The sequence below is a fragment of the Lolium perenne genome, chromosome 5 (genome assembly GCF_019359855.2).
Source record: "Lolium perenne isolate Kyuss_39 chromosome 5, Kyuss_2.0, whole genome shotgun sequence".
Lineage (NCBI taxonomy): Eukaryota > Viridiplantae > Streptophyta > Magnoliopsida > Poales > Poaceae > Lolium > Lolium perenne.
The window spans coordinates 230883599-230908544 of NC_067248.2; the positions used below are offsets into that span (position 1 = coordinate 230883599).

General features: G+C 46.3%; 2 protein-coding genes and 1 long non-coding RNA gene across 3 annotated transcripts; 2 read left to right on the top strand and 1 right to left on the bottom strand.

The window, feature by feature from the left end:
- The first annotated feature begins 8924 nt into the window (after positions 1–8924).
- LOC127298272 (uncharacterized) lies at positions 8925–9749 on the top strand. Its single transcript, XR_007849686.2, has 2 exons — positions 8925–9263; positions 9379–9749. It is a non-coding gene; the product is annotated as an uncharacterized lncRNA (long non-coding RNA).
- Positions 9750–14933: 5184 nt separating this feature from the next.
- On the top strand, positions 14934–18139 carry LOC127304171 (uncharacterized). The gene is made up of 2 exons (XM_071821091.1): positions 14934–14959; positions 16999–18139. Exons 1-2 carry the CDS (start codon positions 14934–14936, stop codon positions 17915–17917), a joined length of 945 nt encoding a protein of 314 aa, XP_071677192.1. The 3' UTR covers positions 17918–18139.
- A 3752-nt stretch (positions 18140–21891) lies between these two features.
- Positions 21892–22950, bottom strand: LOC127304172 (thiol protease SEN102-like). The gene has a single exon (XM_051334872.1). It carries the CDS (start codon positions 22948–22950, stop codon positions 21892–21894), a length of 1059 nt encoding a protein of 352 aa, XP_051190832.1.
- Positions 22951–24946: the final 1996 nt, after the last annotated feature.

Genomic DNA, 24946 nt, shown 5'->3' on the forward strand with positions numbered 1-24946 from the left:
GCACTTCTCCTACGAGTGCCCCAAGAAGCTCGCCAAGACTGCTGCCAACACCTCAGGCCCTGCTCAGCAGCAACACCGTGTCACCAACAACAAGAAGTTCACCCCCAACAACCCGAACAACCGCAATGGCCGCCTCTACCACATGAATGCGGAAGAAGCTCAGGAAGCCCCAGATGTTGTGCTGGGTATGTTCTCTGTTAACTCAATACCTGCAAGAGTGTTGTTTGATTCTGGAGCATCGCATTCATTTGTTACCGAAGATTTTGCATGCACTAGTAAGATTCAACCCATCAGTTTGAAGCATGTCATGATAGTTCAAATACCGGGATCAACAACTAAAGCTAGAAAAATTTGCAAAGATGTGCCTATCAGAATTCATGAAATAGAATTTTATGCAAATTTGATTGTTCTGGGAGCCAAAGGTTTGGAAGTAGTCCTGGGTATGGACTGGATGGCGAAACATCATGGACTGATTGATTGTGCCAAGAAGGCCATTACCATGACTAGTAGCACCGGAATAATAGTCGAGCACATATCTGAAAGAATGCCCAGAAAGTTTACCTGCAACCAAAGTCTAGCCAAACCCACCTTGGATCAGATCAGGGTCGTTTGTCGATACCCTGATGTGTTTCCAGATGATCTACCCGGTATGCCCCCAGATCGGGATATCGAGTTTATCATCGAGTTAATCCCTGGAACCGGACCTATAGCCCAGAGAGCCTATAGCATGAACCTGGCAGAATTAGTGGAACTGAAGAAGCAACTGGATGATATGCTATTCAAAGGTCTGATTCAACCAAGTGCGTCGCCATGGAGATCACCAGTTTTGTTTGTGGATAAGAAGGACGGTGCCACTCGTTTGGTTACGTACTATCGTAAGCTTAACGATGTCACCATCAAGAACAAGTATCCGTTGCCCAAGATCGAAGATCTGTTTGACCAGCTGACCGGTGCCCAAGTTTTCTCGAAGATTGATCTGAGGACAGGATACCATCAGCTGAAGATTCGTGCCACCGATATCCCCAAAACTGCCTTCACCACCAGATATGGATTGTACGAGTACAATGTCATGTCATTTGGATTGACCAACGCCCCCGCTTATTTCATGAATCTCATGAATAAGATCTTTATGAACTTCCTGGACAAGTTTGTCGTTGTCTTCATCGACGACATCCTCATCTACTCCAAGTCCGAAGAAGAACACGAGCAACATTTGGAAGTGGTCCTAGATACCCTTCGGGAACATCAGTTGTATGCCAAGTTCAGCAAGTGTGAGTTATGGTTGAAAGAAGTAGGATTCTTGGGTCATATCTTGTCAGCCGGAGGAATTGCCGTTGACCCCGCAAAAATCAAGACTGTTGAAGAATGGAAAGCCCCAACCACTCAGACCGAAGTCCGTGCATTTCTCGGATTGGCGGGATATTACCGCCGATTCGTTGAAGGATTCTCGAGCATAGCAAGACCGATTACACAATTATTGAAGAAGGACAAGAAGTTTGAATGGACCGACAAGTGTGAAGAGAGCTTTCAACAGCTCAAGAGCAGATTGACATCAGCCCCAATACTAGTTATGCCGGACATTACCAAGCCATTTGATGTGTACTGTGACGCCTCCAAGATTGGTCTTGGATGTGTGCTGATGCAAGAAGGCAAAGTGATATCGTACCTGTCAAGACAGCTGAAGCAGCATGAACAGAACTATCCAACCCATGACTTAGAGCTAGCAGCCGTGGTTTTAGCACTGAAAGTATGGCGTCATTACCTCATGGGTAATCGATGCGAGATTTACTCGGATCACAAAAGTCTGAAGTATATCTTCACGCAGAAGGAGCTGAATATGAGGCAGCGCAGATGGATAGAGTTAATCAAGGATTACGACATGGAAATCCACTATCACCCCGGCAAGGCCAATGTGGTAGCGGATGCTCTGAGTAGACTGCCTTGTCAGTTGAACTCCATGTTAGCAAGTGAGCAACCTAGCCTGTTTCAAGAGTTTGAATAGTTTAGACTTGAACTAGTGAGCGAAGGATATCTAGCCAGCATTGAACTCCAACCCACCCTGATTAGTCAGATCAAGGAAGCTTAGAAAGGAAATGCTAGCATTGACGGGATCAAGAGCCAAATAGCTGCGGGAAAGGCACCGGGATTCACCGCTGATGAAGAAGGAGTGCTATGGTACAACGGACGCCTTTGCGTGCCATCAGACTCAGAGTTGAAGCAAGTTATTCTGAAAGAAGCTCACGACACCCTTTACTCCATTCACCCCGGAGGAACCAAGATGTACCAGGATTTGAAGGAACAATTCTGGTGGCATGGAATGAAGAGAGAAATTGGAAGCTACATCGCCAAGTGTGACATCTGTCAAAGAGTCAAGGCCGAACATCAACGCCCCGCAGGACTGCTGCAACCCCTACAGATTCCCGAATGGAAGTGGGATTCCGTAGGAATGGACTTCATCACCGGACTGCCCAAATCAAGTAAAGGAAATGATTCCATCTGGGTAGTGGTCGACAGACTGACCAAAGTCGCCCACTTCATCCCCGTCAAGACCACCTATCAAGGACCAAGACTCGCAGAGTTATATATCTCAAGGATAGTCAGCTTGCACGGAACCCCGAAGTCGATAGTGTCCGATAGAGGATCCCAATTCACCTCCAGATTCTGGCAGAAAGTACATGAAGGACTCGGAACTCGCCTGAATTCAGCACAGCCTATCACCCGCAGACAGATGGACAGACTGAATGAGTCAACCAGATACTAGAAGATATGTTGAGAGCATGTGTGCTAGAGTACGGATCTAAGTGGGAAGACTCCTTGCCGTACGCAGAATTCTTGTACAACAACAGCTATCAAGCCAGCTTGCAGATGGCCCCCTTTGAAGCACTGTATGGAAGGAAGTGCCGTACCCCTCTGAATTGGTCGGAAGTAGGAGAGAGTCAAGTCTTTGGACCATATATTCTCCGAGAAGCAGAAGAGAAGGTTCACAAGATCCGCGAGTACCTCAAGACAGCCCAATCAAGGCAGAAGAGCTACGCCGACAAGAGACGCCGAGAGATGACATTCGAGATCGGAGATTTTGTATATCTCAAAGTGTCCCCTCTTAAAGGAATGCAGAGATTCCAGCTTAGAGGAAAGCTTGCACCCCGATATGTCGGACCTTTCAAAGTCCTGAGCCGCCGAGGAGAAGTATCCTATCAACTGGAGTTACCGGAAGAAATGGCAGCGGTACACAATGTGTTTCACATCTCATTACTCCGGAAGTGTTTAGAGGTACCTGAGAAGACCGAGGTTTTCAAGAACATCGACCATCAAGCTGTGGATATCAACTCAGATCTGACATACCGCGAAGTACCTATTCGCATCTTGGAAGAAGCTTTCAGAACCACCCGTACCCGGAGTATCAAGTTTCTGAAGATCCAATGGAGTAATCACACCGAGGAAGAAGCCACTTGGGAGAGGGAAGACTTCATTAGGACTGAGTACCCAGATCTCTTTAGTACCTAGTTTTCTCTCAGATCTCGGGACGAGATCTTTTGTAAGGGGGAAGGGTTTATAACATCCCAAGTTTCAACAATATTAATCAAGAAAGAAAATTTCCCCAAACTCAAATTTTGCAATTAACAAAAACTTTTTCTATGCATATAGTGCCACATATAATTTCATACATTTAAGTGATTTTCTTGTGTGCAATTGCCATGATGAGTGTTAGTATGTTGATCAATTGCTATTGAACCCTAAACTAAGATCATCTAACCCTAAATTAAGAAGAAATGAAGAAAATGAGAAAAACCTATTTCTCACTCACATACACATTATGCCAAATTGCAAATCTTCATCAAAGGCCATAATTGTTTGCTCCCTTGCTTGTAGAATACTAAGATATGATAAACAAACACAATTGTATCAAAGAATCAAGAATCAAAACCAAGGAAATCTCAAATTCTTCACACATATGATAATGGTCACATGTCACCAAAATAATTTCTTCACCACTTTACCCCTCTGGTTTTCTCTATTCCAAATCTAAACTTGGTCAACCAAAGCCATGTCATCCAAGACCATGTCAAGGTGAGTAACTTTCATGTTGACCACCATGGCTAGAGTTGACCAGGTTGACCAGTAGGGATTTGACAAATTGTGTATGTGAAGCAAAGTGAAGATCAACCTCAATTTTGAAACTTTGCAAAACAACTCCAAATTGAACCCAACCACCACCATTCCAACCCATTAATTATATGAAGGAGTTGTACCAAAAAGATTTCCAAAATTCATCCAAAATGTTCATGCGGCCATATGATCGAACACTTGGCAGGCATAGTTTCATATTTGTGTTACACCCCTTTGTCCACTGGTTTTTAGCCTAAACCCACTTTAAACTGTGATCATTTGCTCCCTCTGCATCCCCTGCATCGAGCTTGGTACTTGCTAGGGTTGGGTAGAGTGGAAAAGTAAGGAGAAAGCCACCATGCCATGCACACCCGGCCACCTTTGGCATCTCTCCCTCTGGCCACCATCTCAACCTTTCTCCTTGTCCTGGAGCATCTATGCAGCTCAAGGACGCCGATGGTACACGCCCCAGCAACGCCAAGCCACGGCATTGGCCAGACGAGCCGCGTCCAAAATGTGCCAGGACATGCCAGCCCACGTGGTGACCGCGCTCTGGCCGCGCCAGGACGCCAAGCGCTCGAGCACCCCCGTCCTTCCCCTGCATCCCTATGCCTGCGTCGAGCATCGCCTCCCCGCCCTCTACACGCTAGACAAGCGCCCAAGCCTGCCCCTGCTCCGTCGCCGTCGTCCTCATCAACTTTCGGCCGCGCGCCCCGTGACAGACATTGCATGCGCTCGAGACATCCTTTCACGCTTTGGCCGCGCCAGCTACTCCTTGAGCATCGCCAGGATGCTATCTACACCTAGCCGTCCTCGCCTTGCCCCTTCGCTCGCCAGAAGCGCCACGCCATGGCCGCTCCTCCACAGCACCCCACGGCCACCTCCCTCCCGCTATAAATAGAGCACCTCAGCCCTCCATCTCTTCACACACCTTGCTCCCCTCTCCTCACTGATCAATCTCCCCCAGTCAATTTCACCTCCCACCGCCGGAGTAGCTCGAATCGCGAGCTCAAAGCCGCCGGAGCCCGCGGAAGCTCTGCATCGCCTGGAGCCTCGCCGAGCTCCGCCGCTGCACCAGGCGCTTCCTCATCGACTTCCACTTCTCCGAGCAGCTTGCCCACCATCTCCAACGGCCTGGTACTCCCTCCGACCCCCTAGGCTCGCCGCCAGTGAGCTCGTCGCTCGTCGGAGACGACGACGATCACTGCCCGTTGGATTCTGTTCTAATCCTACGGTCTAGATCACGCGTACCGTTTCGCTGTTTTAAAGCCCACTGACGGGTGGCCCCCACTCGTCAGCACAGCCCAAACGCACCAGTTGCTAGATGGGCTGCGCAGTGTAATTCAAACCCGTTTCGGCCCAGTAGTGTTTCCCGCCTAGCCCACGAATTCAAAAATGGATTTAATAATTATTCAAATGTGCTGCAGATGCTTTAGTAAAATTTGAATAGTTTGAAATATACCAAACCAAATCTAGCAAACTTTATACCGTTGGAAAGCCCATGAAATTATCTAACTAATGCCACTAGTCCCACCTCCAAATTCAAAGTAGAATTAATCTGATAAAAATAACAAGACAGGGACTTTAATACATTCAAACTTTATTTAAAATTCAACCATAATTGATTTTGAGTTGATTCCAATTCTCATAATTCACAATTGATGTCTTCTAATTAATTATGCAATAATATAGACAGGTTATTTGTATGATCCTGGACTAGATCAAAATAGTGGCTATGTAGCCATTACTAGTGCATTAAATCTTGAAAATTCAAATTCAACAAATAGTATGAGAGCTACTCTCTCATTTAAATCTTGATCCTAAGTAATATAACCAGAGGGAATGACCTTAGGCTAATGAACCTCTGATAATTATTACTTAGAGATTTTAATTCATTTAAATGTTAGTATTAAACTATGTGAAGTGTAGCACTTCAATTAAATTATACTCACATATAATAGATATGGAATGTTGACTTTGGTCAACCTATATTTCATACCTGATTATTATATGAAGAGATTAAATCTTAATAAGATGTAATGAGAAGAAATTAATTTCTCTAAGGATCTAAATACCAAATTAAAGAAATAAGAATAATGAGAGGAAATTATTTATCTCTTAAATAAGAATCAATCAAGTAATCCACCATGCCATGTTTGATATGATGATAGGATTAGTGTGTGAACTATGTTGAGTGCTCAAGATTAGTATGAGAGTTTGGGTTAGTATTTATACCTCGTATTCGTATATAGACGCTAGTAACGAGGAATATCAAGAGGAGGAAGTCTACTCCCAGGAAGAAGAGGAGAACTTTGACAACTACTCAGCTCAAGGCAAGCTAACCCTTGCTAAACACCAAGTGCATAACTCTAAAAGAGCAAGGCACCATCACACTTTACTTAATGTCTTACCTATCCCCTGTTTTTACTTACAATTATTTTGCTTATTTACTTTCAAAGTACTTTTTGATTCATGAGTCACTTGGTCTAGAGTAGAACAATACCTGGAGTTAGCTTAGAACAAATCAAAGCTAGATAGCACCCCTCATGAAATAGTTGCTAGTGCTAATCAAATAAAATTGACTACTCTAGATGGGAACATGGTGAAGTGAAATAACTTTGAAAGAATGTAAAGTGGAGGTGGATATGAACAAGAGAAGATAGTGATTTTTGATAAAACTGATGATTGGGTCTGAATGTGATACCCTTCCAATTATACAAGTACCCCCACAATACCTGATTATGGGTAGGGCTTAACTAGAAACTTGTGTATTTTAGTATGGGTTCCCTCTACACAAGCATCATAGGGGTTACGCCGAGGCTGCCTCCGTTAAGGGGGAATGATGTTAATATGAGGTGAATGTACGGCCCAAGCCCTGTGCAGTTCCCGGGTTAACTGCGGTTTTCACCGGGAGGCCAAGCTCATGGGGAGAGGTGCTCATACTAGCATATATAAGTGAAAGGTTATGGTTGATGATACGCGTACTGTATTACGATGATTCGGGGTTATCCTCGACGGATGTAATCAAAAGTTGTGGCACAAGAGTAAAACCTCTGCAGAGTGTTAAAACCTATTCGAATAGCCGTGTCCACGGTTACGGACGATTGGAAAGGCCATACTAGCTCCGTTATCAGAATTTGATCTTAAAAAGGAATGATGAATTGAAAGGTGATATTGAGGTGAATTATAATGAGTTGTGGGAATGACACTAATGTTCCCACTTGAGTTAGTCTAGCACATGATAAGGCTTTACTAAATGTTTTATCAAACTAAAACTTGGCTTTATGCAAATAAACCTAGAGCTTAGCATCCATTACTATACTTAATAAGTATTTCCTTTAGTGTTAGTTTGCGAGTACTTTAAAAGTACTCATGGCTTTGCCCTGGCTATTCAAATGCCAGACTTTGAAGGAGAACAACAGTATCAGGATGACGGACAGCAGGACGTGTACGATAACTAGGATCGTCTTCTAACATCAAGCGTTGCCTGTGGAATAGATAGTCCACTACTACTTCGTTTCCGCTACTATTTGTGATGTTGAACAATATATTTGTGTAAATTTGGATCATGTGATCTATGGTTGTAAGACAAGTATGTGTTGTATTTAAATAATGACTCTATGCTACTTACTATTATGTCTCGCAAAAACATTATTCCTAGGATTGCGATGTACGGCATAATAGGCATCTGGACTTAAAAAGCCGGGTGTTGACACTTTCCATCCGTTTCCGTCTGTTTGCGTCGGACCACTGGGAAAGCTCTAACGGTCGAAACGTTTTATTTTAATTACTGGTGGCATAGGAGGAAACTTTTGGCAATTTCAAGGGTAAAACAAAACAAGAAAACTTATTTTATTTATTATTATTAGGTATAGATTTGTATTAGAGAGAGAAAAGCTAATCAAATGTCATAATTTCAAAACAAAACAAAAAAGTGGTGCCATGGCCCGTTTCGGGAGATGGGTTGTTTGTCCCGCTAATCTCTCAGTGACTGATTTAATGGGAGGATACTTTTCGGGTTTATTGGAAGTTTCCTTAATGGCATATCCAGCAACCGGGAGACTAATGCGAGCATCGTAAAGCAGCTCGTTACTCGTGATGATTTATCCCTCACTCTTTTCTCTTACGGAGTAGTATATGTTTAGTTCACTACTACCTTCTGCAATTTACTGATGCCACAAATTAAATCCAGAAGCAAACGCATGTGTCACATTGCACCTAAGATGCAGCGACGTCCATCGGCCGGCAATACGTGCAAACAATGATTCTGAATTTTGGATAGACACCTTGCACCTTGCCCAAAATGATATGACAATCATCCACCCCTCCATCACATCTATTTTATACATGATAATGATAAACTAGTTTTTTTTTTTTGAAACGGGAGCAATTTTTTTGCCCCAATCTATCTATTGATTTTTTTTTGCGATAATCTATCTATTGATTAAATGAAAAAGTTTAACATGAAAGTACATGTGAATGAATTACAAGGGATTACTCTCCCGGCATCAAGCCACCCAATTCTACTTCTACTATCTGAGCCAATTGAATAGGAAAAGTTGTAGTAGAGCAGGTGCGCGATGCGCACCCCTATCTCCCCGTTCACTTTTCTCGGGATGCATGCAAGTCGTCAGGTGAATGTCAGGTAATTATCAGTCCCAAAATCTAACTATTGCCTGGGCACTGTCCGGTCATACAAAGTGCTCACCCCTCGCGCGCGTCGGATCGCGATCGTGCGGCCTAGAAAAAGTTGCGCTAGCGTCCAAGCACATACCGCTTTACCGTCGCCCCGTGTTTGACGCCTCACATATCAGGAATCGAGCAGTTCATTCCCCATTTCTCTTTCCCCTCTCTCCCCTGCACTGGTCTCCTCCATCTCCAGCGCGGAATCTGCCGCGATGGCGGCGAGCGGTCCAGCAGGGAGGCGCATCTAGCCGCGGGGATGGTCATCCTAGTTCGTCAGAGAACTGGGAGGAGCGCCGACGGCGCGGACGCGCAGATTGGCGCGTTCGATGGCGATGGCAGTGCCGAGAGGGCTTGGATGGGCATCGGCGGCTCGGACCAGCGGATCGACGCACCTCTGTTGACTGGACGGTGGAGGAGCATCGGCGGCGCAGTGCTCCAGTCAAAACCGTGATGGACTTCAGTAGATTTTGGTGAGTGATGCAGAAACCATACCTTTTGTTCTCTCGTTGTTTGCTTCTCTGGTGTTTTAACACCGCGGCGCTGATTTTTTTTTCTCGTCTTGGTTCTGATTCCCCCCTTCATCAGAATGTGGTGGTGATATTTGGGACTCTTTATGGGGCGCACACCATGTCAAGCTATGAAACCGTTGCTGCTCAATTTTGTTCATCGACAAGGAGAAGAAAAAGGTTGTGTTTGCACAATCTGGGAAGGACTTCGCCTCCTCACGGTCCCTCTGAGCACCATCCTGCTTGGTGTTTTTCCCTGTGATGTGTGTTTCTTTTCTTCCAATCACAACCTGGTCTGGCAACTTCATATTTTAATCCATAGTGAAACTGGCTGCTTGTTTTTGAGATTGTTCTCTGCATATTCTACTCTTTTGATTGCCGGGCTGTAACTAAATGGAAATTTGGATGATTTATGCGTCTAATGCATACAGATGATTGCTGGGCTGCCAAGTGGGATGTATTTTTCGTGTAGTAATAATACACTATTAATTAAGAAGAGTATGCTCAGTTTTTAGGAGAAAACCGAGCGAAAACCTACATCAACAGGGCCACACAAAAACATACCCACACACCCACAACCAAGACACTCCAAGACCGTGATACTAACAAACACTCAAACACAATACTCCAACATCGAGCTGTAAAGGACAAGCTACGACTTAGGGGGCACCCGTTAGCCAACTGCAGGTCCAGGGTAGGCAATAGCCAAGGTAGCGAGAAAATCGCAAACTTCTCTGGCGACGACCTCATCACCAATAGGAACCACTTGCCTATCAAACTGAGGCGAGAGAGTGTTAAAATCGAGATGCACAAAAACGAAGAACGAAAAGTAAAACACTGCAGGGGACACGAGATTTTAACGTGGAAAACCCTTGCAACACACAAGGAAAAAAACCACGGGCGCCAGCCAGCAAAATTTCACTATTTCGGTGGTGTTTACAAACGCTGTGGGTGTACAATGATGCGATGAAACCCTAGCGGCGGCTTACAGGGAAAATATATAGTCGCTCGGCCCAAGCCTACCGGCGACAGGCCTCGCTCCGCTCGTCAGAAGTTAGCCTCTTTTGGAATTTGGATCACAATATAACAAACTCCACCTTGAGACAAATTCCTTGTAGCATGAACTTCAACAATCACCTGAATCAACAAAGAAAACACTTGCTGGCGCCAATAGCCACTTGGGCTAAACAGTTATACCAACCAAAGCTCAAACTTGGCCACAGGGACATGCTTAGTCATCATATCAGCAGGATTATCATGAGTACTAATCTTGCATACCTTCACTTTACCTTTTGCAACCACATCTCTGATTGCGTGGTACTTAATATCAATGTGCTTTGTCCTCTCGTGGAACATCTGATCTTTAGTAAGATAAATAGCACTTTGACTGTCACTGAATAACTTAATGCAAGAATTATCTCCACAAAGCTCAGCATATAAACCTTTCAGCCAAACAGCCTCTTTACCTGCCTCAGCAATGGTCATGTACTCAGCCTCAGTAGTAGATTGTGCAACAGCATCCTGCAAAGTAGCCTTCCAGCTAACAGCACATCCACCAACAGTAAACACATAACCTGTGAGGGACCTTCTCTTATCCAAATCGCCAGCATAATCTGAATCCACATATCCGGCGAGCCCCTCACCAATCCTGCCAAACCTCAAGCAAGCTTTTGATGTGCCGCGAAGGTACCTGAAAATCCAGTGAACAGCTTTCCAATGTTCTTTACCAGGATTAGCCATGTATCGACTGACCAAACTCATAGCATATGAAAGATCAGGACATGAACAAACCATGGCATACATCAAGGAACCAACAGCACTAGAATAGGGAACTCGAGACATGAACTCAATATCATCTTCAGAGCTAGGACATTGCAAAGCTGACAACTTGAAATGAGAAGCAATAGGAGTAGTAACTGACTTTGCATCATGCATATTAAAACGATGAAGAACTTTCTCAATGTACTTTTCCTGACTAAGAAACAACAAACTAGACTTTCTGTCCCTTTTGATTTCCATGCCTAGTATTTTCTTAGCAGGACCAAGATCCTTCATCTCAAACTCACTACTTAATTGATTCTTTAAAATACTCTTTCATGCTCTTGGTAGCAATCAACATATCATCAACATATAGCAGAAAATAAATAGGTGATCCATTAACAAACTTGATATACACACAGCTATCATACTGAGATCTCTCAAAACCATGTGTAAGCATAAATGAATCAAACCTTTTATACCACTGTCGTGGCGACTGTTTCAGACCATAAAGGGACCTCTTTAATTTGCAAACAAGATCCTCCTTACCAGGCACAACATAACCTTCAGGTTGGTCCATATATATCTCCTCCTCCAACTCACCATGCAGAAAAGCAGTCTTTACATCTAGCTGCTCGAGCTCAAGATCATGCATAGCAACAATACCAAAGAAAGCACGAATAGAACTATGATTCACAACCGGGGAGAATACATCATTATAATCAACACCTGGAATTTGACTGAAACCTTTTGCTACTAACCTTGCCTTAAACCGTGGAGGCTCATTAGGAGACAAACCTTCCTTTCTTTTAAATATCCACTTGCAGCGGATAGCCTTCTTTTGTTTAGGCAAGTGCACAACATCCCATGTGCCATTCTTCTCAAGCGATTGCATCTCTTCTTGCATCGCACCTACCCACTTCTCTTTATCAACTGAAGCAATGGCTTCAGTATATGTAGTTGGTTCAATATCATGCTCCACATGTTCAGCACAACTCAAAGCATAATCAACAATATCACATTCTTGAATTAATCGGGTAGGAGGTGTAATATTTCTCTTAGGGCGGTCAGCAGCAATAGACCGTCCTTGTCGCTGAACAATAGGTGGTGAAGGTGGAACATCATTATCATCATTGTTGGTTTCAGGAACCATATTTTCATTTTCCTTTGCGTGCTCCACCTGCACGCCAATTCTGTGCTGCTCATCATCAGAAACATCAGGAGAATCAATAGCATCAGAAATTTCAGTAGACGGACTATCATTAAACATAACCGCCTCATTAAAAACGACATTCTTGCTCAACACAATTTTCTTAGTTTCAGGATTCCATAATCTATATGCCTTAACTCCTGAACCATAACCAAGGAAGATGCACTTAACAGCCCTTGGCTCCAACTTTCCATTATCAACATGAGCGTAAGCAGTGCAACCGAAAACTCTAAATCTGAATAATCAGCAGGTGAACCAGACCATACCTCAATTGGAGGTTTCTTATCAAGTGGAACAGAAGGTGACCTGTTGATGAGATAACATGCGGTGGAGGCTGCTTCAGCCCAAAAACCTCTATGCATCTTTGCATTAGACAACATGCAGCGAGCCCTCGAAATAATGGTCGTGTTCATGCGTTCAGCCACGCCATTCTGTTGAGGGGTGTACGGAATGGTATGATGTCTTACCATCCCATTATTGCTGCAAAACTCATCAAATTCATTTGAACAAAATTCCATACCATTGTCGTACGGAGTATCTTAACCTTCTTTTCAGTTTGGGTTTCTATCATAACTTTCCACTTCTTAAAAGCATTAAAAACATCAGATTTATGTTTCAGGAAATATGGCCACACTTTCCTTGAGTAATCATCAATAATAGTAAGCATGTAATTAGCACCACCATTAGAAGTTCTACGGGACGGACCCCAAACATCAGCGTGTACATAATCTAAAATCCCTTTGGTGGTATGAACGGAAGCATTAAATTTTACTCTTTTATGCTTACCAAAGATGCAGTGCTCACAGAACTCAAGCTTACCTAAATCGCAGCCATCAATTAGCTCTCTCTTTGCTAATTCTGCCATGCCAAGCTCACTCATATGTCCAAGACGCTTATGCCAAAGGTTAGTCTTACTAGATTCATCAGAACTAACATCAGCAGCAATACCAGGCAAAGTGCTACCTCTAAGGACATATAACTTCGCAGAATTCATATCACCAATCCTAATAATGAGAGAACCTGATGATACCTTCAAAAGTTTGTTCCCACCTTTGTACTTGTACCCGTCACAATCAAGCGTACTCAAAGAGATCAAATTCCTCGCCATGGAGGGTATGTGTTTCACTCCTGTTAACGTGCGTGTCATCCCATCATGGGTCTTGATCTGAACAGAACCAATGCCAACAATGCTGCACTGGTTGTCATTCCCCACACACTACTAGGAAAAGGCCTAGCCGTAAGATGGGTGTCAGTGGCGCACCACAAAAGTAGTACGCCACTACTAGTTAGCAGTGGCGCACCAATAAGTGGTGCTCCACTAGTACCTTATTACCAATGGCGCACTAGTATATTGATAGGCCACTACTAATTTTTTAGCTAGATTACAGATAGGCCTCAGGTTAGCAGTGACGCACCATATATATGTGCGCTATTGCTATTCGAATAGCAATGGCGCACCTATATGTGGTGCGCCACCGTGCTCCAAACAACAATAGCGCACTGTAACGTGCTGCGCCACTCGTGTTCCGCACCTTACATGCCTCTACCGGCTTGGGCCCACCCAAACCACCCACCACCGCACGCACACACCCTACACTAGCAAATCCATGTGTCCTAGCTCCCGTTTGCACCAGCACAGCGGATCGAATGCACCAGCACAGCCACACCGCATACAGAGATAAAAACAAATACGCTAGAGCAGCTCACGTTTGGATTTTTACACCGCACCAACCCACAGCACCACACACGCACAAGTCACACCGCACACGCACCACGCCCTTTCCCTTCTTGAAACCGCACCACGCCTCTCCATATCCGCCTGGCGGCGCGATGGGATCTGCGACAGCGCAAGCTCGATCTGCGACGGCGCAAGCTCGATCCGCGACGGCGCGTGGTGGATCTCCACGGCGAGCTAGAACCTCGACGACACGAGGTGGCCGCGACGACACGAGGTGACCGCGACGCCAGCCGCCGACCTCCTTCAACGCCAAGTCTGGCCACCACCTCCTCGACGTCGGCTGCGGCGTCGGCGGGCCCATGCGCGCCACCACTGCCCACTCGGGTTCCAAGGTCGCCGGCATCAAAATCAAGCCTGGCCACGAGGTGAACCGCGCCCGTGCCCACAACCGCAACGCCGGCCGCCTCGACGCGCCCCGCCGCAAGGTGGTGTGCGGCATCTTCATGGCCATGCCCTTCCACGGCGCCTCCTTCGACCGCACCGACGATCCTGCCCACGTCGAGGCCGTCCACGACATCGAGCGCGGCGACGCGCTCCCGGGCATCCGCCACCACAGGCGGATCTGATCTGATCTCCGCGCTCGCAGCCTGCCACCGCCGCTGTGACCGCTATGTCCACGCCGCCAACCGCCTCGCCGAGAAGCACGGCCGCCGCCGTCGACGAGTCCGGCTGAGGAGCTGAGAGGATTTGATTGCGTTTTTTCTTTTCTTTTAGGGTGCCGGCTGCAAAGATTAGAAACTTTGGTTGTATTACATGTAATTAGTCTAATTTGTAATAAAGTAGAAGTGCTCTTTTCTAAAGTGGTCAACCCAGATCCACCGTCTCTGCCTGCCACATCCAGGCCCATGTGCCCTTTTTTATTTTCTATTTTATTCAGCAGCAGTGGCGCACCCTACATCGTTGCAATGGCGTACCTTATAGCTTACCAATGGCGCACCTACTAGTGCGCTACTGGTATGTATCCTTACTAGTGGCGCATCACTGGTGCGCCACTGCTAACAGTTAGCAGTGGCGTGATAGTAGTGGCGCACCACTAGTGCGTCACTGATGACAAAAAGTGGTGCGCCACTGATTGCCTGTTTTCTAGTAGTGACACGTACAAAATCTCCACTTTGCACAGACTCATAAGAACTGAACCAATCTTTGTTACAGCAAATATGAAATGAAAATGCAGTATCAAGAATCCATTCATCATCACGTGAAACACATGCAGCCAAGACAGCTAAGCAATCTCCATCAGAACTATCACTACCATCATTACCAACAGCAACAGCAGCCTCACCCTTACCGGTGACAACGGCAGCCTTACCATTACCATCATTATTTTTCGGTTGGTAAGTTCCGTTCCTTTTCTCCTTGTTCTGCAGCTTCCAACAATCATCAATATTGTGGTTTGATTTCTTACAATACCTGCAGAACTTGTCACGTCCTTTGGACTTTGAGCGACCTCTGTCGCCCTTGCTCTTATCTCTGTTGTTGTGGTAGTAGTTATCTCGCTGCTCAGGTCTTCCACGGACCTCTAATGCCTCCGCCTTGGAGGACGTACTTTCAGCCTGCACCATAGATTTCATTTTCTCCTTTTGTTGGAGATCATCATAAACTTCCGCGAGAGTTAGTTTGTCGCGGCTCAATAATATGGTGTCACGAAAATTCCTGAAAGAATTAGGCAGCGAGCATAAAAGAAGAAGACATAAATCCTCATCCTCATACTTAACTTCTATAGACTGCAAATCAGAAACAATCTATTTCCAGTAAGATAGGTGATTCATTACCGAACCTCCCTCTTGCAACTTATGTGAGAACAGCTTCATCTTCACGTGCAATCTGCCCGTGAGATCCTTGGACAAACAGATCTCCTCTAGTTTGACCCATAACTCGGTGGTGGTTTTCTCCTGCAGCACTTCCAGCAGAATATTATTGGACAGATAGAGTTGAATCAACGATAAAGCATTACGGTCTTTCCGCTTCTCCGCATCGGCCAGGTATCCTTCGCTTTCTCGCCGAAAGCATCGATCGCTTCATCCAGATCTGAAGATTGGGCGAGAATCGCCCTCATCTTCACTTGCCACAAAGCAAATCTCGTGGTGTAGTCCAGCTGCGGTAGATCGAACTTCAGTGACGACATCTCGTAAACCCTAGATCCAAAGAACACGGGCTCTGATACCACTTGTTAAAATCGAGATGCACAAAATGAAGAACGAAAAGTAAAACACTGCAGGGGACACGAGATTTTAACGTGGAAAACCCTTGCAACACACAAGGGAAAAAACCACGGGCGCCAGCCAGCAAAACTTCACTATTTCGGTGGTGTTTACAAACGTCGTGGGTGTACAATGATGCGATGAAACCCTAGCGGCGGCTTACAGGGAAAATATATAGTCGCTCGGCCCAAGCCTACCGGCGACGGGCCTCGCTCCGCTCGTCAGAAGTTAGCCTCTTCTTGGAATTTGGATCACAATATAATAGAGAGAGACTGCAGCGTCAACAATATCACACTTCTTAAAGCCAAGACACGGCGGAGAAGTCACATCCGAGGACTCGTGTGAGTCGGGCCTCACTTCCTCGACGGAAGGAGGTGTAAGCACACTGCCACACAACTCCATGAGATCAGGCAAGATCTGCATGACCGGAGTCTTGATTGCCGAGCTCGCCCTAACTCGAGGAGAGAAACAACCATGAAGGCCCGCTCCGCTCGTGCCCACTTTGCCAGCAACAGGAGGAACCGATGGATCAACAGGCGTCTGGGAGAGCCCAAGTGTCTAGATTAGTGAATAGAAAGGGAGTCGCGCCGCCGCAGGGACGAGTCACGCCGCCGCCAGGGACGAGTCGCGCCGCCACCAGGCCGTCTCCCGCCGCGGCCAGGCCATCCTCCGTCGCGGCTAGAGCGTCCCCGCCCACCACGCTGCCCCGAAGACCGCGCCGCTGCCAGACCATCTCCCGCCACCGCCAGGCAGACCGTCTCCTGCGCCGCGAGACGGACGCCTTCCCGCGAGGCCGCGGCCGGCGGCGCGGGACCTCCCGTCCTCCGCGCACGCGCTCGATGGGCTCGCCGACATCGTCGCCCAGGGCAAGGACACCCTCGCCGCCGCCGCCGCCTCCTCCGCCTCCTCCGCCTCCCCCCCGTCCGCGGACGCCGAATCCGACCTCAGCTCCGCGTCGGGCCACCTCCGCTACTACAGCCGCTTCGAGGCGCAGCTGCACGCGCTCCAGTCGGATCCGGCCACCTTCGCCGCCGATCCCGACGACGCCGAGGACTTCGCGGCCTGGAGGAGGGAGGCCGGGTTCAGCGTCGACGAGCGGCAGGAGGAGATCGAGGCGCTCTGCTACGAGAGCGACGCCGTGGAGGGCATGCTGGACCGGCTCGTGCCCGACGCTGTGGACGCCGAGATGTTCTGGGCGAGGTACTTCTACCGCGTCCACAGGCTCAAGCAGCAGGAGGACGCCAGGGCCAAGCTCGTGAAGCGGGTCATCGCGCAGGAGGAGGAGGAGGATCTCAGCTGGGAGCTGGATGATGAGGAACCAGCACCAGAGGAGGAGATTAAGCAGGCATCGATCAGTGAAGAACCAAAACATTCTTCTAATTTGATTAGCCTAGGGGTTTCCTTGGGTTTTCGGTCTGATGAGATTTCTGTTTCGGCTAATGTGTTGAGACAAACGGAGCTTGACCGTCTAACGGTTGCTCCGAATGTCTCCACTGGGCCTGAAACGACAGTTATAGACGATGCTGATGATGACGACATCCTAGATGGTCAAATTCTCTCGGCTATAATTGGCAACATTTCAGAAGTTGATTTAGAACACGCGGAGCTTAGTTCTGATTTACAAGCGTCCGAACGTGGTTCTCGATCATCGGCTGGAAAGAAATCTCGCAGGTATGGTAAGAACTCTAAATCTAAAATAGTTTCTCGATGAATGGCATGTTCCGGAATAGCAGAGGTCTTCGTGACTTGGCTAAGCATTCCCACATTGCTGATGGTTGTAGAGATTATGATTTAGATTTTCTTGCTATTTCGGAGACGGGTAGGCGGAATTTCTCTCAAAGTTTTCTCGACCGTTTGTCAGGCGGGATTAACTTTCAGTGGTTTTCTCGCCCGCCCCGTGGTAGGTCTGGGGGCATTTTACTCGGCGTCCGTACAGACACCATGACCGTTTTGGCTAGTTCTGATGGAGAGTATCACATTAAACTCGACATTCAGAATAAAGCAGATGGTTTCATATGGAGTCTGGTCGCTGTGTATGGTGCCGCCCAGGAAGTGTTTAAGGCTGACTTTTTACGTGAGTTGGTAAACCTTACAAAGGATAATCCTTATCCGATTTTAATCGGAGGTGATTTTAATTTGTTGAGGTTCCCTCATGAGAAAAGTAAAGGCCGCTTTGATGGTCATTGGCCTTTCTTGTTCAACGCTGTCATCGATAGCCTGGATTTAAGAGAGGTGTTTATGTCTGGTCGGCAGTTTACTTGGGCAAACAGCTTGCCGGAGCCCACATACGAGAAACTAGATCGCGTGTTGATGGATACCGAATGGGAAAGTAAATACCCTATGGTGTCAGTCCGTGCACTAGAACGTATTGAAAAACTTTCTGACCACGCTCCCATCCTTCTAACCACTGGGAATCCCAGACCCGTTTGTAAACGGCCGTTCAAATTTGAACTTGGCTGGATATATCGAGAGGGATTTCATGATATGGTTAAAAGGGTTTGGGAAAGACCGGTCGGGGGAAGTACACCTATCTTGAGATGGAATAATAAAATGCGGTCTATGAGCAAACATCTCTCTGGTTGGGATGCCCATACGGCTGGTATTCTTAAAAAAGAAAGACTCGCTTATCAAATGTGATTGATGAGCTTGAGGCTGTTGCGGAGATTAGACCACTGTCTACACATGAGATTGAACTTAAAAATCAATCCAATGAACAGATGGCCGGTCTTCTCCGCGAAGAGGAACTCAAATGGTATCAACGATCCAAGGCTCAATTCATCTTGGTAGGAGACTCAAATACGAGGTATTTCCATGGCTTAGCCAATGGGAGACACCGGAAAAAACGTATTCACTCTCTTATTCAAGATGAAGGGTTGATTGAAGGCCATGAGCAACTCAAGTCTTACATTACTAACTATTATAAGGGTCTGTTTGGTCCTCCGGAGGAAAGTAATTTTACTCTTAACGAGGACTTAACGGATGATATACCCCAAGTTTCTTTGGAAGAACACGGCTTGCTAACCGCACATTATACTGAGGAAGAGGTTAAGAAGGCAGTTTTCCAAATGGAATGCAACAAAGCACCGGATCCAGATGGTTTTCCAGCAGAGTTTTATCAAACCTTCTGGGATACTATTAAATCGGACCTTCTAGATTTGTTCAGTGATTTACACATTGGACAACTAGAATTATTTTGTCTAAATTTTGGTGAAGTTATCTTGTTACCGAAAATTAATGAGGCAGAAAGGATCCAACATTATAGACCCATTTGCCTATTAAATGTAAGTTTCAAGATTTTCACTAAAGTGGCCACCATTAGACTTAATACGGTTGCGGATCATGTGGTTTTACCATCGCAAACAGCCTTTATGCAAGGACGGAATATCCTTGATGGAGTGGCGGTTTTGCATGAGACGGTACATGAGATGCATTCTAAGAAATTAAATGGGGTTATTTTAAAGCTTGATTTTGAGAAGGCGTATGATAAAGTTAAATGGTCTTTCCTTCAACAGACACTCAGGATGAAAGGCTTTTTGCCTGAGTGGCGAGCTCTAATTAATGATTTTGTGTATGGTGGTAGTGTGGCTATACGGGTCAATGATGACACCGGACACTACTTCCAAACGCGAAAAGGGTTACGCCAAGGGGATCCGTTATCTCCGATGTTGTTTAACATCGTAGCGGATATGTTGGCGGTACTCATAGAGCGGGCCAAGTCTGATGGTCAAATTGAAGGGGTGATTCCACATCTAGTTGATGGTGGCTTATCTATCCTTCAATAAGCCGATGACACAATTCTTTTTATGGATCATGATCTTGAAAAAGCTCGAAATCTGAAATTAATTTTAGCAGCTTTTGAGCAATTATTGGGATTGAAAATTAACTTCCATAAAAGTGAATTGTTCTGCTTCGGTGATGCCCAAGACGATGTAGCTCTGTATACAGAGTTATTTGGTTGCGGGCAAGGCCAATTTCCGATTCGCTATTTGGGTATTCCGATTCACTATCGGAGACTGACAATTGCGGAATGGAAATCAGTGGAAGAAAGATTACAAAAACGCCTCAGTAGTTGGAAAGGTAAACTGTTGTCCCTGGGTGGAAGATTGGTACTCATTAATTCAGTACTAACTAATATGGTACTGTATATGTTATCATTCTTCATCTTACCCAAAGGAATTCTGCACAAACTCGATTATTATCGATCCAGATTCTTTTGGCAAGGGGACAACGAGAAAAAGAAATATCGACTGGTTAAATGGAGTATAGTTTGTAGTCCCAAAGATCAAGGAGGGCTTGGAGTTCATGACCTGGAGGTCAAGAACTCAGCGCTACTGGGTAAATGGCTTTTTAAGCTACTTACTGAGGATGGGATTTGGCAAACTATACTTCGGAGAAAGTATATCGGCTCGAAGACATTATCTCAAGTGGTTTGGAAACCTGGGGATTCACACTTCTGGGCTGGTCTTATGGCGACAAAAAATGTCTTTTTTTGACATGGGACTTTCTCCATTAAGAATGGAGCACAGATACGGTTCTGGGAAGATGCTTGGCTCGACAATGCACCCCTATGTGAACAGTATCCCGCTTTGTATAGAATTGTGCGTCGCCAAGGTGATACCATTGCAACCGTAATGGCTACCTCACCCCCGAATGTGACGTTCAGACGGGTTTTACTAGGACAAAGGCTCGTGGCATGGAACAACCTAATTCTGTGGCTTGGAGATATTCAGTTATCGCCAGAGCCAGATGAATTTCGATGGAACCTCCACGTAGATGGTTCCTTTTCTGTAAAATCTTTCTACAATGCGATGCTGCTTTCTGATTTACCAGTTGATAATAATAAGAAAATTTGGAAGATGAAGATACCATTAAAAATTAAAAAATTTGGATGGTATCTTCGTCGAGGGGTTATTCTCACCAAAGACAATCTTGTTAAGCGGAATTGGCACGGAAGTACATGATGTGCCTTTTGTCATCATGATGAAACCATCAATCATTTATTCTTCCAGTGCCAGTTTGCGAGATCTATATGGTCAGTCATCCAAGTAGCGTCTACCTTGTATCCTCCGACTAGTGTCGCTAATGTCTTTGGTAATTGGCTTCATGGTATCAACTCAAGGTTTAAAATGCTTCTTAGGATGGGGGCGCTAGCAGTTATCTGGGCGCTCTGGCTATGTAGAAATGATAAGATCTTTAATGACAAAAATTGCTCTTTGTTGCATGTTATCTACAGATGCACAGGTATTCTCCGTTCGTGGTTACCTCTTCAGCGGGTGGAGAACCGAGACCTATTTACGGAGGTCTGTACACGGTTGGAGGATACGGCGAGGGGTACTTTTTCCCTACATGGGTGGCAGCATAGTCTACGGATAGAAGCTCCACCTAGCTCTTAGGCGTTATATGATTCATCGTTCCGATATGTATTTCGCCTATTTTTGTTTTATGTAACTTTGATCACTTGAGACAACAAACGGCTGTGTGCATCCTGGTTATGCAGAGGCTGGATGTAATTGCTTCTTGAAGTAATAAAACATCCTTTATCGAAAAAAAGGTGTCTAGATTATAACCATCACTCATCATTTCTTCCCTAGCTAAGCTAAGCTATGGAGGACTGAAATCAACATTTCAACGAGCACACACTAGCTAGTACGTACTCCTACTATCTATCTGCAGAGTCCCCCTCGATCAGGCTATCTCGGGGTAAGTGGCGCCATCCAGTAGGATGCCGCACGGTCCAAAGACGTCGTGGAGGTCGAAGTTGCGCGGCAGCAGCATGTGACCTTTGTCCCCCCAGTTTTCTCCGTACGAATTCCTCAAGATGTAGTAATTGGGCCCGTAGCCGACGAGCAGCATTTCGTGATCAGGGGTTCTTCCACACTTCACCGACGGGTACAGGCCGCCGGCGTAGCGGTCGAACTCGGTGTTGTTTGCATCGATGGAAACCACGACGGGCCCGTAGGTAACTGCTTGCAGCAGTTCGAATTCGTCGTAGGCCGGCACCCGCGCGAACCCAGTCATGCCCAAGACGGGGAATGTGGCGCTGGACTTGCATGTGCCATTCCTTGCCGTGTACGGGTAGGCGGCCGACGACGTCAGGCCCCACTTCACGACGTACTGGAAGGCGATGGCGGCCAAACCACCTGCGCAGGCACCGTTCTTGGTGTCGCAGTCCACGAGCTCCTGTTCGGACAGCCGCAACAGGCTGCCGTTCTTTAAGATGGCGTGGTGGCTCTCCATCGCGGCCGTCGCCGCGAACGCCCAGCAGGCTCCGCAGTTGTACGCCTGGTCCTTGACTGGAGTCAGGCACGGATGCCCATAGCAAGTTTTCGAGCGCCAGTCGAAGGCCACGGGGAGCGGCAGAGTCCCGTCGCCGGCGCGCCTTTTCACATTAATGAAGCTGCGCTTCTTCCGGCCGTTACCGGCGCCGCCCTTCGCACACCTGTAGTCGCGACGGACCTCGTCGTCGCTCAGATCGGCAAAGATGTTGAGCCCCAACGGCGTGTCGCCTGCAAATTCAATATGTAAGTCGTAGACGCGGCGCGCCTGCTCCTTGAAGATGGCGAACCGGCGAAGCTTCTCGCCGGGGTGGCGTGCTACCTTGTGGCGCGCGCCCCACAGCTCGTAAAGCTTCCACAGGGAGTCGTCGGACTCCAGGTCTTCCTTGGCGAACTCCACGACGGTGGCCGCCGGATCCAGCAGTGCCAGTAGCGCAACCGCCACGACTAGCGCGGCGAGCTTCACCATCCTCGGTCGGTCGAGCGAGCGTCCTAGCTAGCACTACTCTTGGCCGTACCGTACGTCTTCACGGCTGTTCGTGCGACTATGTTTAAATAGCGATTATCTCCTTCCATATGTTGTAACCTAATATGCTAGTAATTAAGATAAAGCATATTCGGCTCCCTATTTTTGGGTGACAATATCACCTCACATCCCATGTAATCCGGCTGTTTGATCTTCACTCTTCAGAATTTTACCAATAAATCAAGCATGCGTATATGTACATCATCTCAAGGATCGGCGGCAGATCCTCTTGCAGAAAAAAGAGGAAGGAAAGATATGGACTGGCTCCTGGGTTTTCTTTCGGCCAAGGTGAAGAAGCGCTAGCGGGAGAAATGCATAACCTCATGTAAGAAGGCCCCGCACTGTCTATGACAGCCATTTGCTGTAATATTCGTGCTACAGATTTTGCAAATTTGTCCTCCCACCTCTGTATTGCATTTGGCAGAACACACCCTACATTTTCCGGTATTCTTTACAATTGTTGTCTCTGTTTCATAGAGAGCATAAGTAAGAGATTTATTTTTCCGGATTAAACCACCTGATTTCCAAATTTTCAGTCTGGAAGATTCATTGACTCATAAAAGGGAATAGGATCTAAATAATCTAACACAACACAGAAATTCATATAAGGTCCATCCCAAATTCATACAAAAAAGAAAATTGAAAGAAACTACATTTTTTTTACAAAGCCTAACAAAAAGAACAAAAAATCCATAACAGAATTTTCGGATACAAAAATTAATTTTGATGTGAGAAGTTACCGAATTGGTGCCAAGTTTGTGGACATCTTGGACACAAATATAAGGATCATTGGGATGGTCTCCACCCGCCTCAGGCTCTAGTGTTCAAAGATCTTAGAGCTGTTTGGAGTATGTGTACTAGTAGTCGTCCTGAATGTGGCAGGGGAAGGTCGAGAGGCAGCATGACTGTTTTTTCTGGAGGCAGGGGCAACCTGTCAGGCCAAGTCAACACTGGTACAAACTGATGGTGATGCAGATATGTCTGAGGATGAAACAGAGGGGAGGAGGAAACATGACATTGCTAACGAGAGGCCTGACCCTTTGGTTGATCACCCAACAACCGAATGTCCGGAAGGAGATCGAGCTATAGTGCCAGTGGAAAAAAGGAGGTACGGTGGGGGCAATGGTCTCTCATTTTGAGCCAAGTGCTCCTCCAAGCCCAAACCCCGTGGGAGATCCTAAGAGAAAGAAAACAGTTGTGGGAGAAGTTCAAGATAACAATGACGCATTAGCGGGCCCTTTCGAGGGGGACCGCCAAGCCCAATGAGTATCGTCACCGTGAACTGTCGAGGAGAGGGCAATGCCTCGACAGTAAAGGAGCTACAAGACTTTGTCATAAAGTTTGCCCCCAATATTCTCTGTATTTTGGAAACTCAAATTAGCAAAAAACAGGTGGAGGCTTTGGCTTGTACTTTGGGCTATGACCATTCCTTTGCAGTAAACAACGAGGGAAGGAGTGGAGGCCTTGGAATCTTTTGGAATAATGTTGATATTCTTGGTTATTCAAAGTATCATATTGACACCGTTATATTGTGATCCAAATTCAGATACTAAAGGGAGGCTAACTTCTGACGAGCGGATCGAGGCCCATCGCCGGAGGCTTGGGCCGAAGCGTATATATATTCCCTGTAAGCCGCCGCTAGGGTTTTGTCGCATCATTGTACACCCACGGCGTTTGTAAACACCACCGAAATAGTGAAGTTTTGCTGGCTGGCGCCCGTGGTTTTTCCCTTGTGTGTTGCAAGGGTTTTCCACGTTAAAATCTCGTGTCCCCTGCAGTGTTTTACTTTTCGTTCTTCTTTTATTGTGCATCTCGATTATAACAGACACTACAATACATTGTGGGAGATGCACTTTGGAGAACGACAACAATTTATGAAGATGCCCAAACAGGGGAGAGATACAAAACCTGGGACAAGTTAAAGGACATTTGTGGTGAT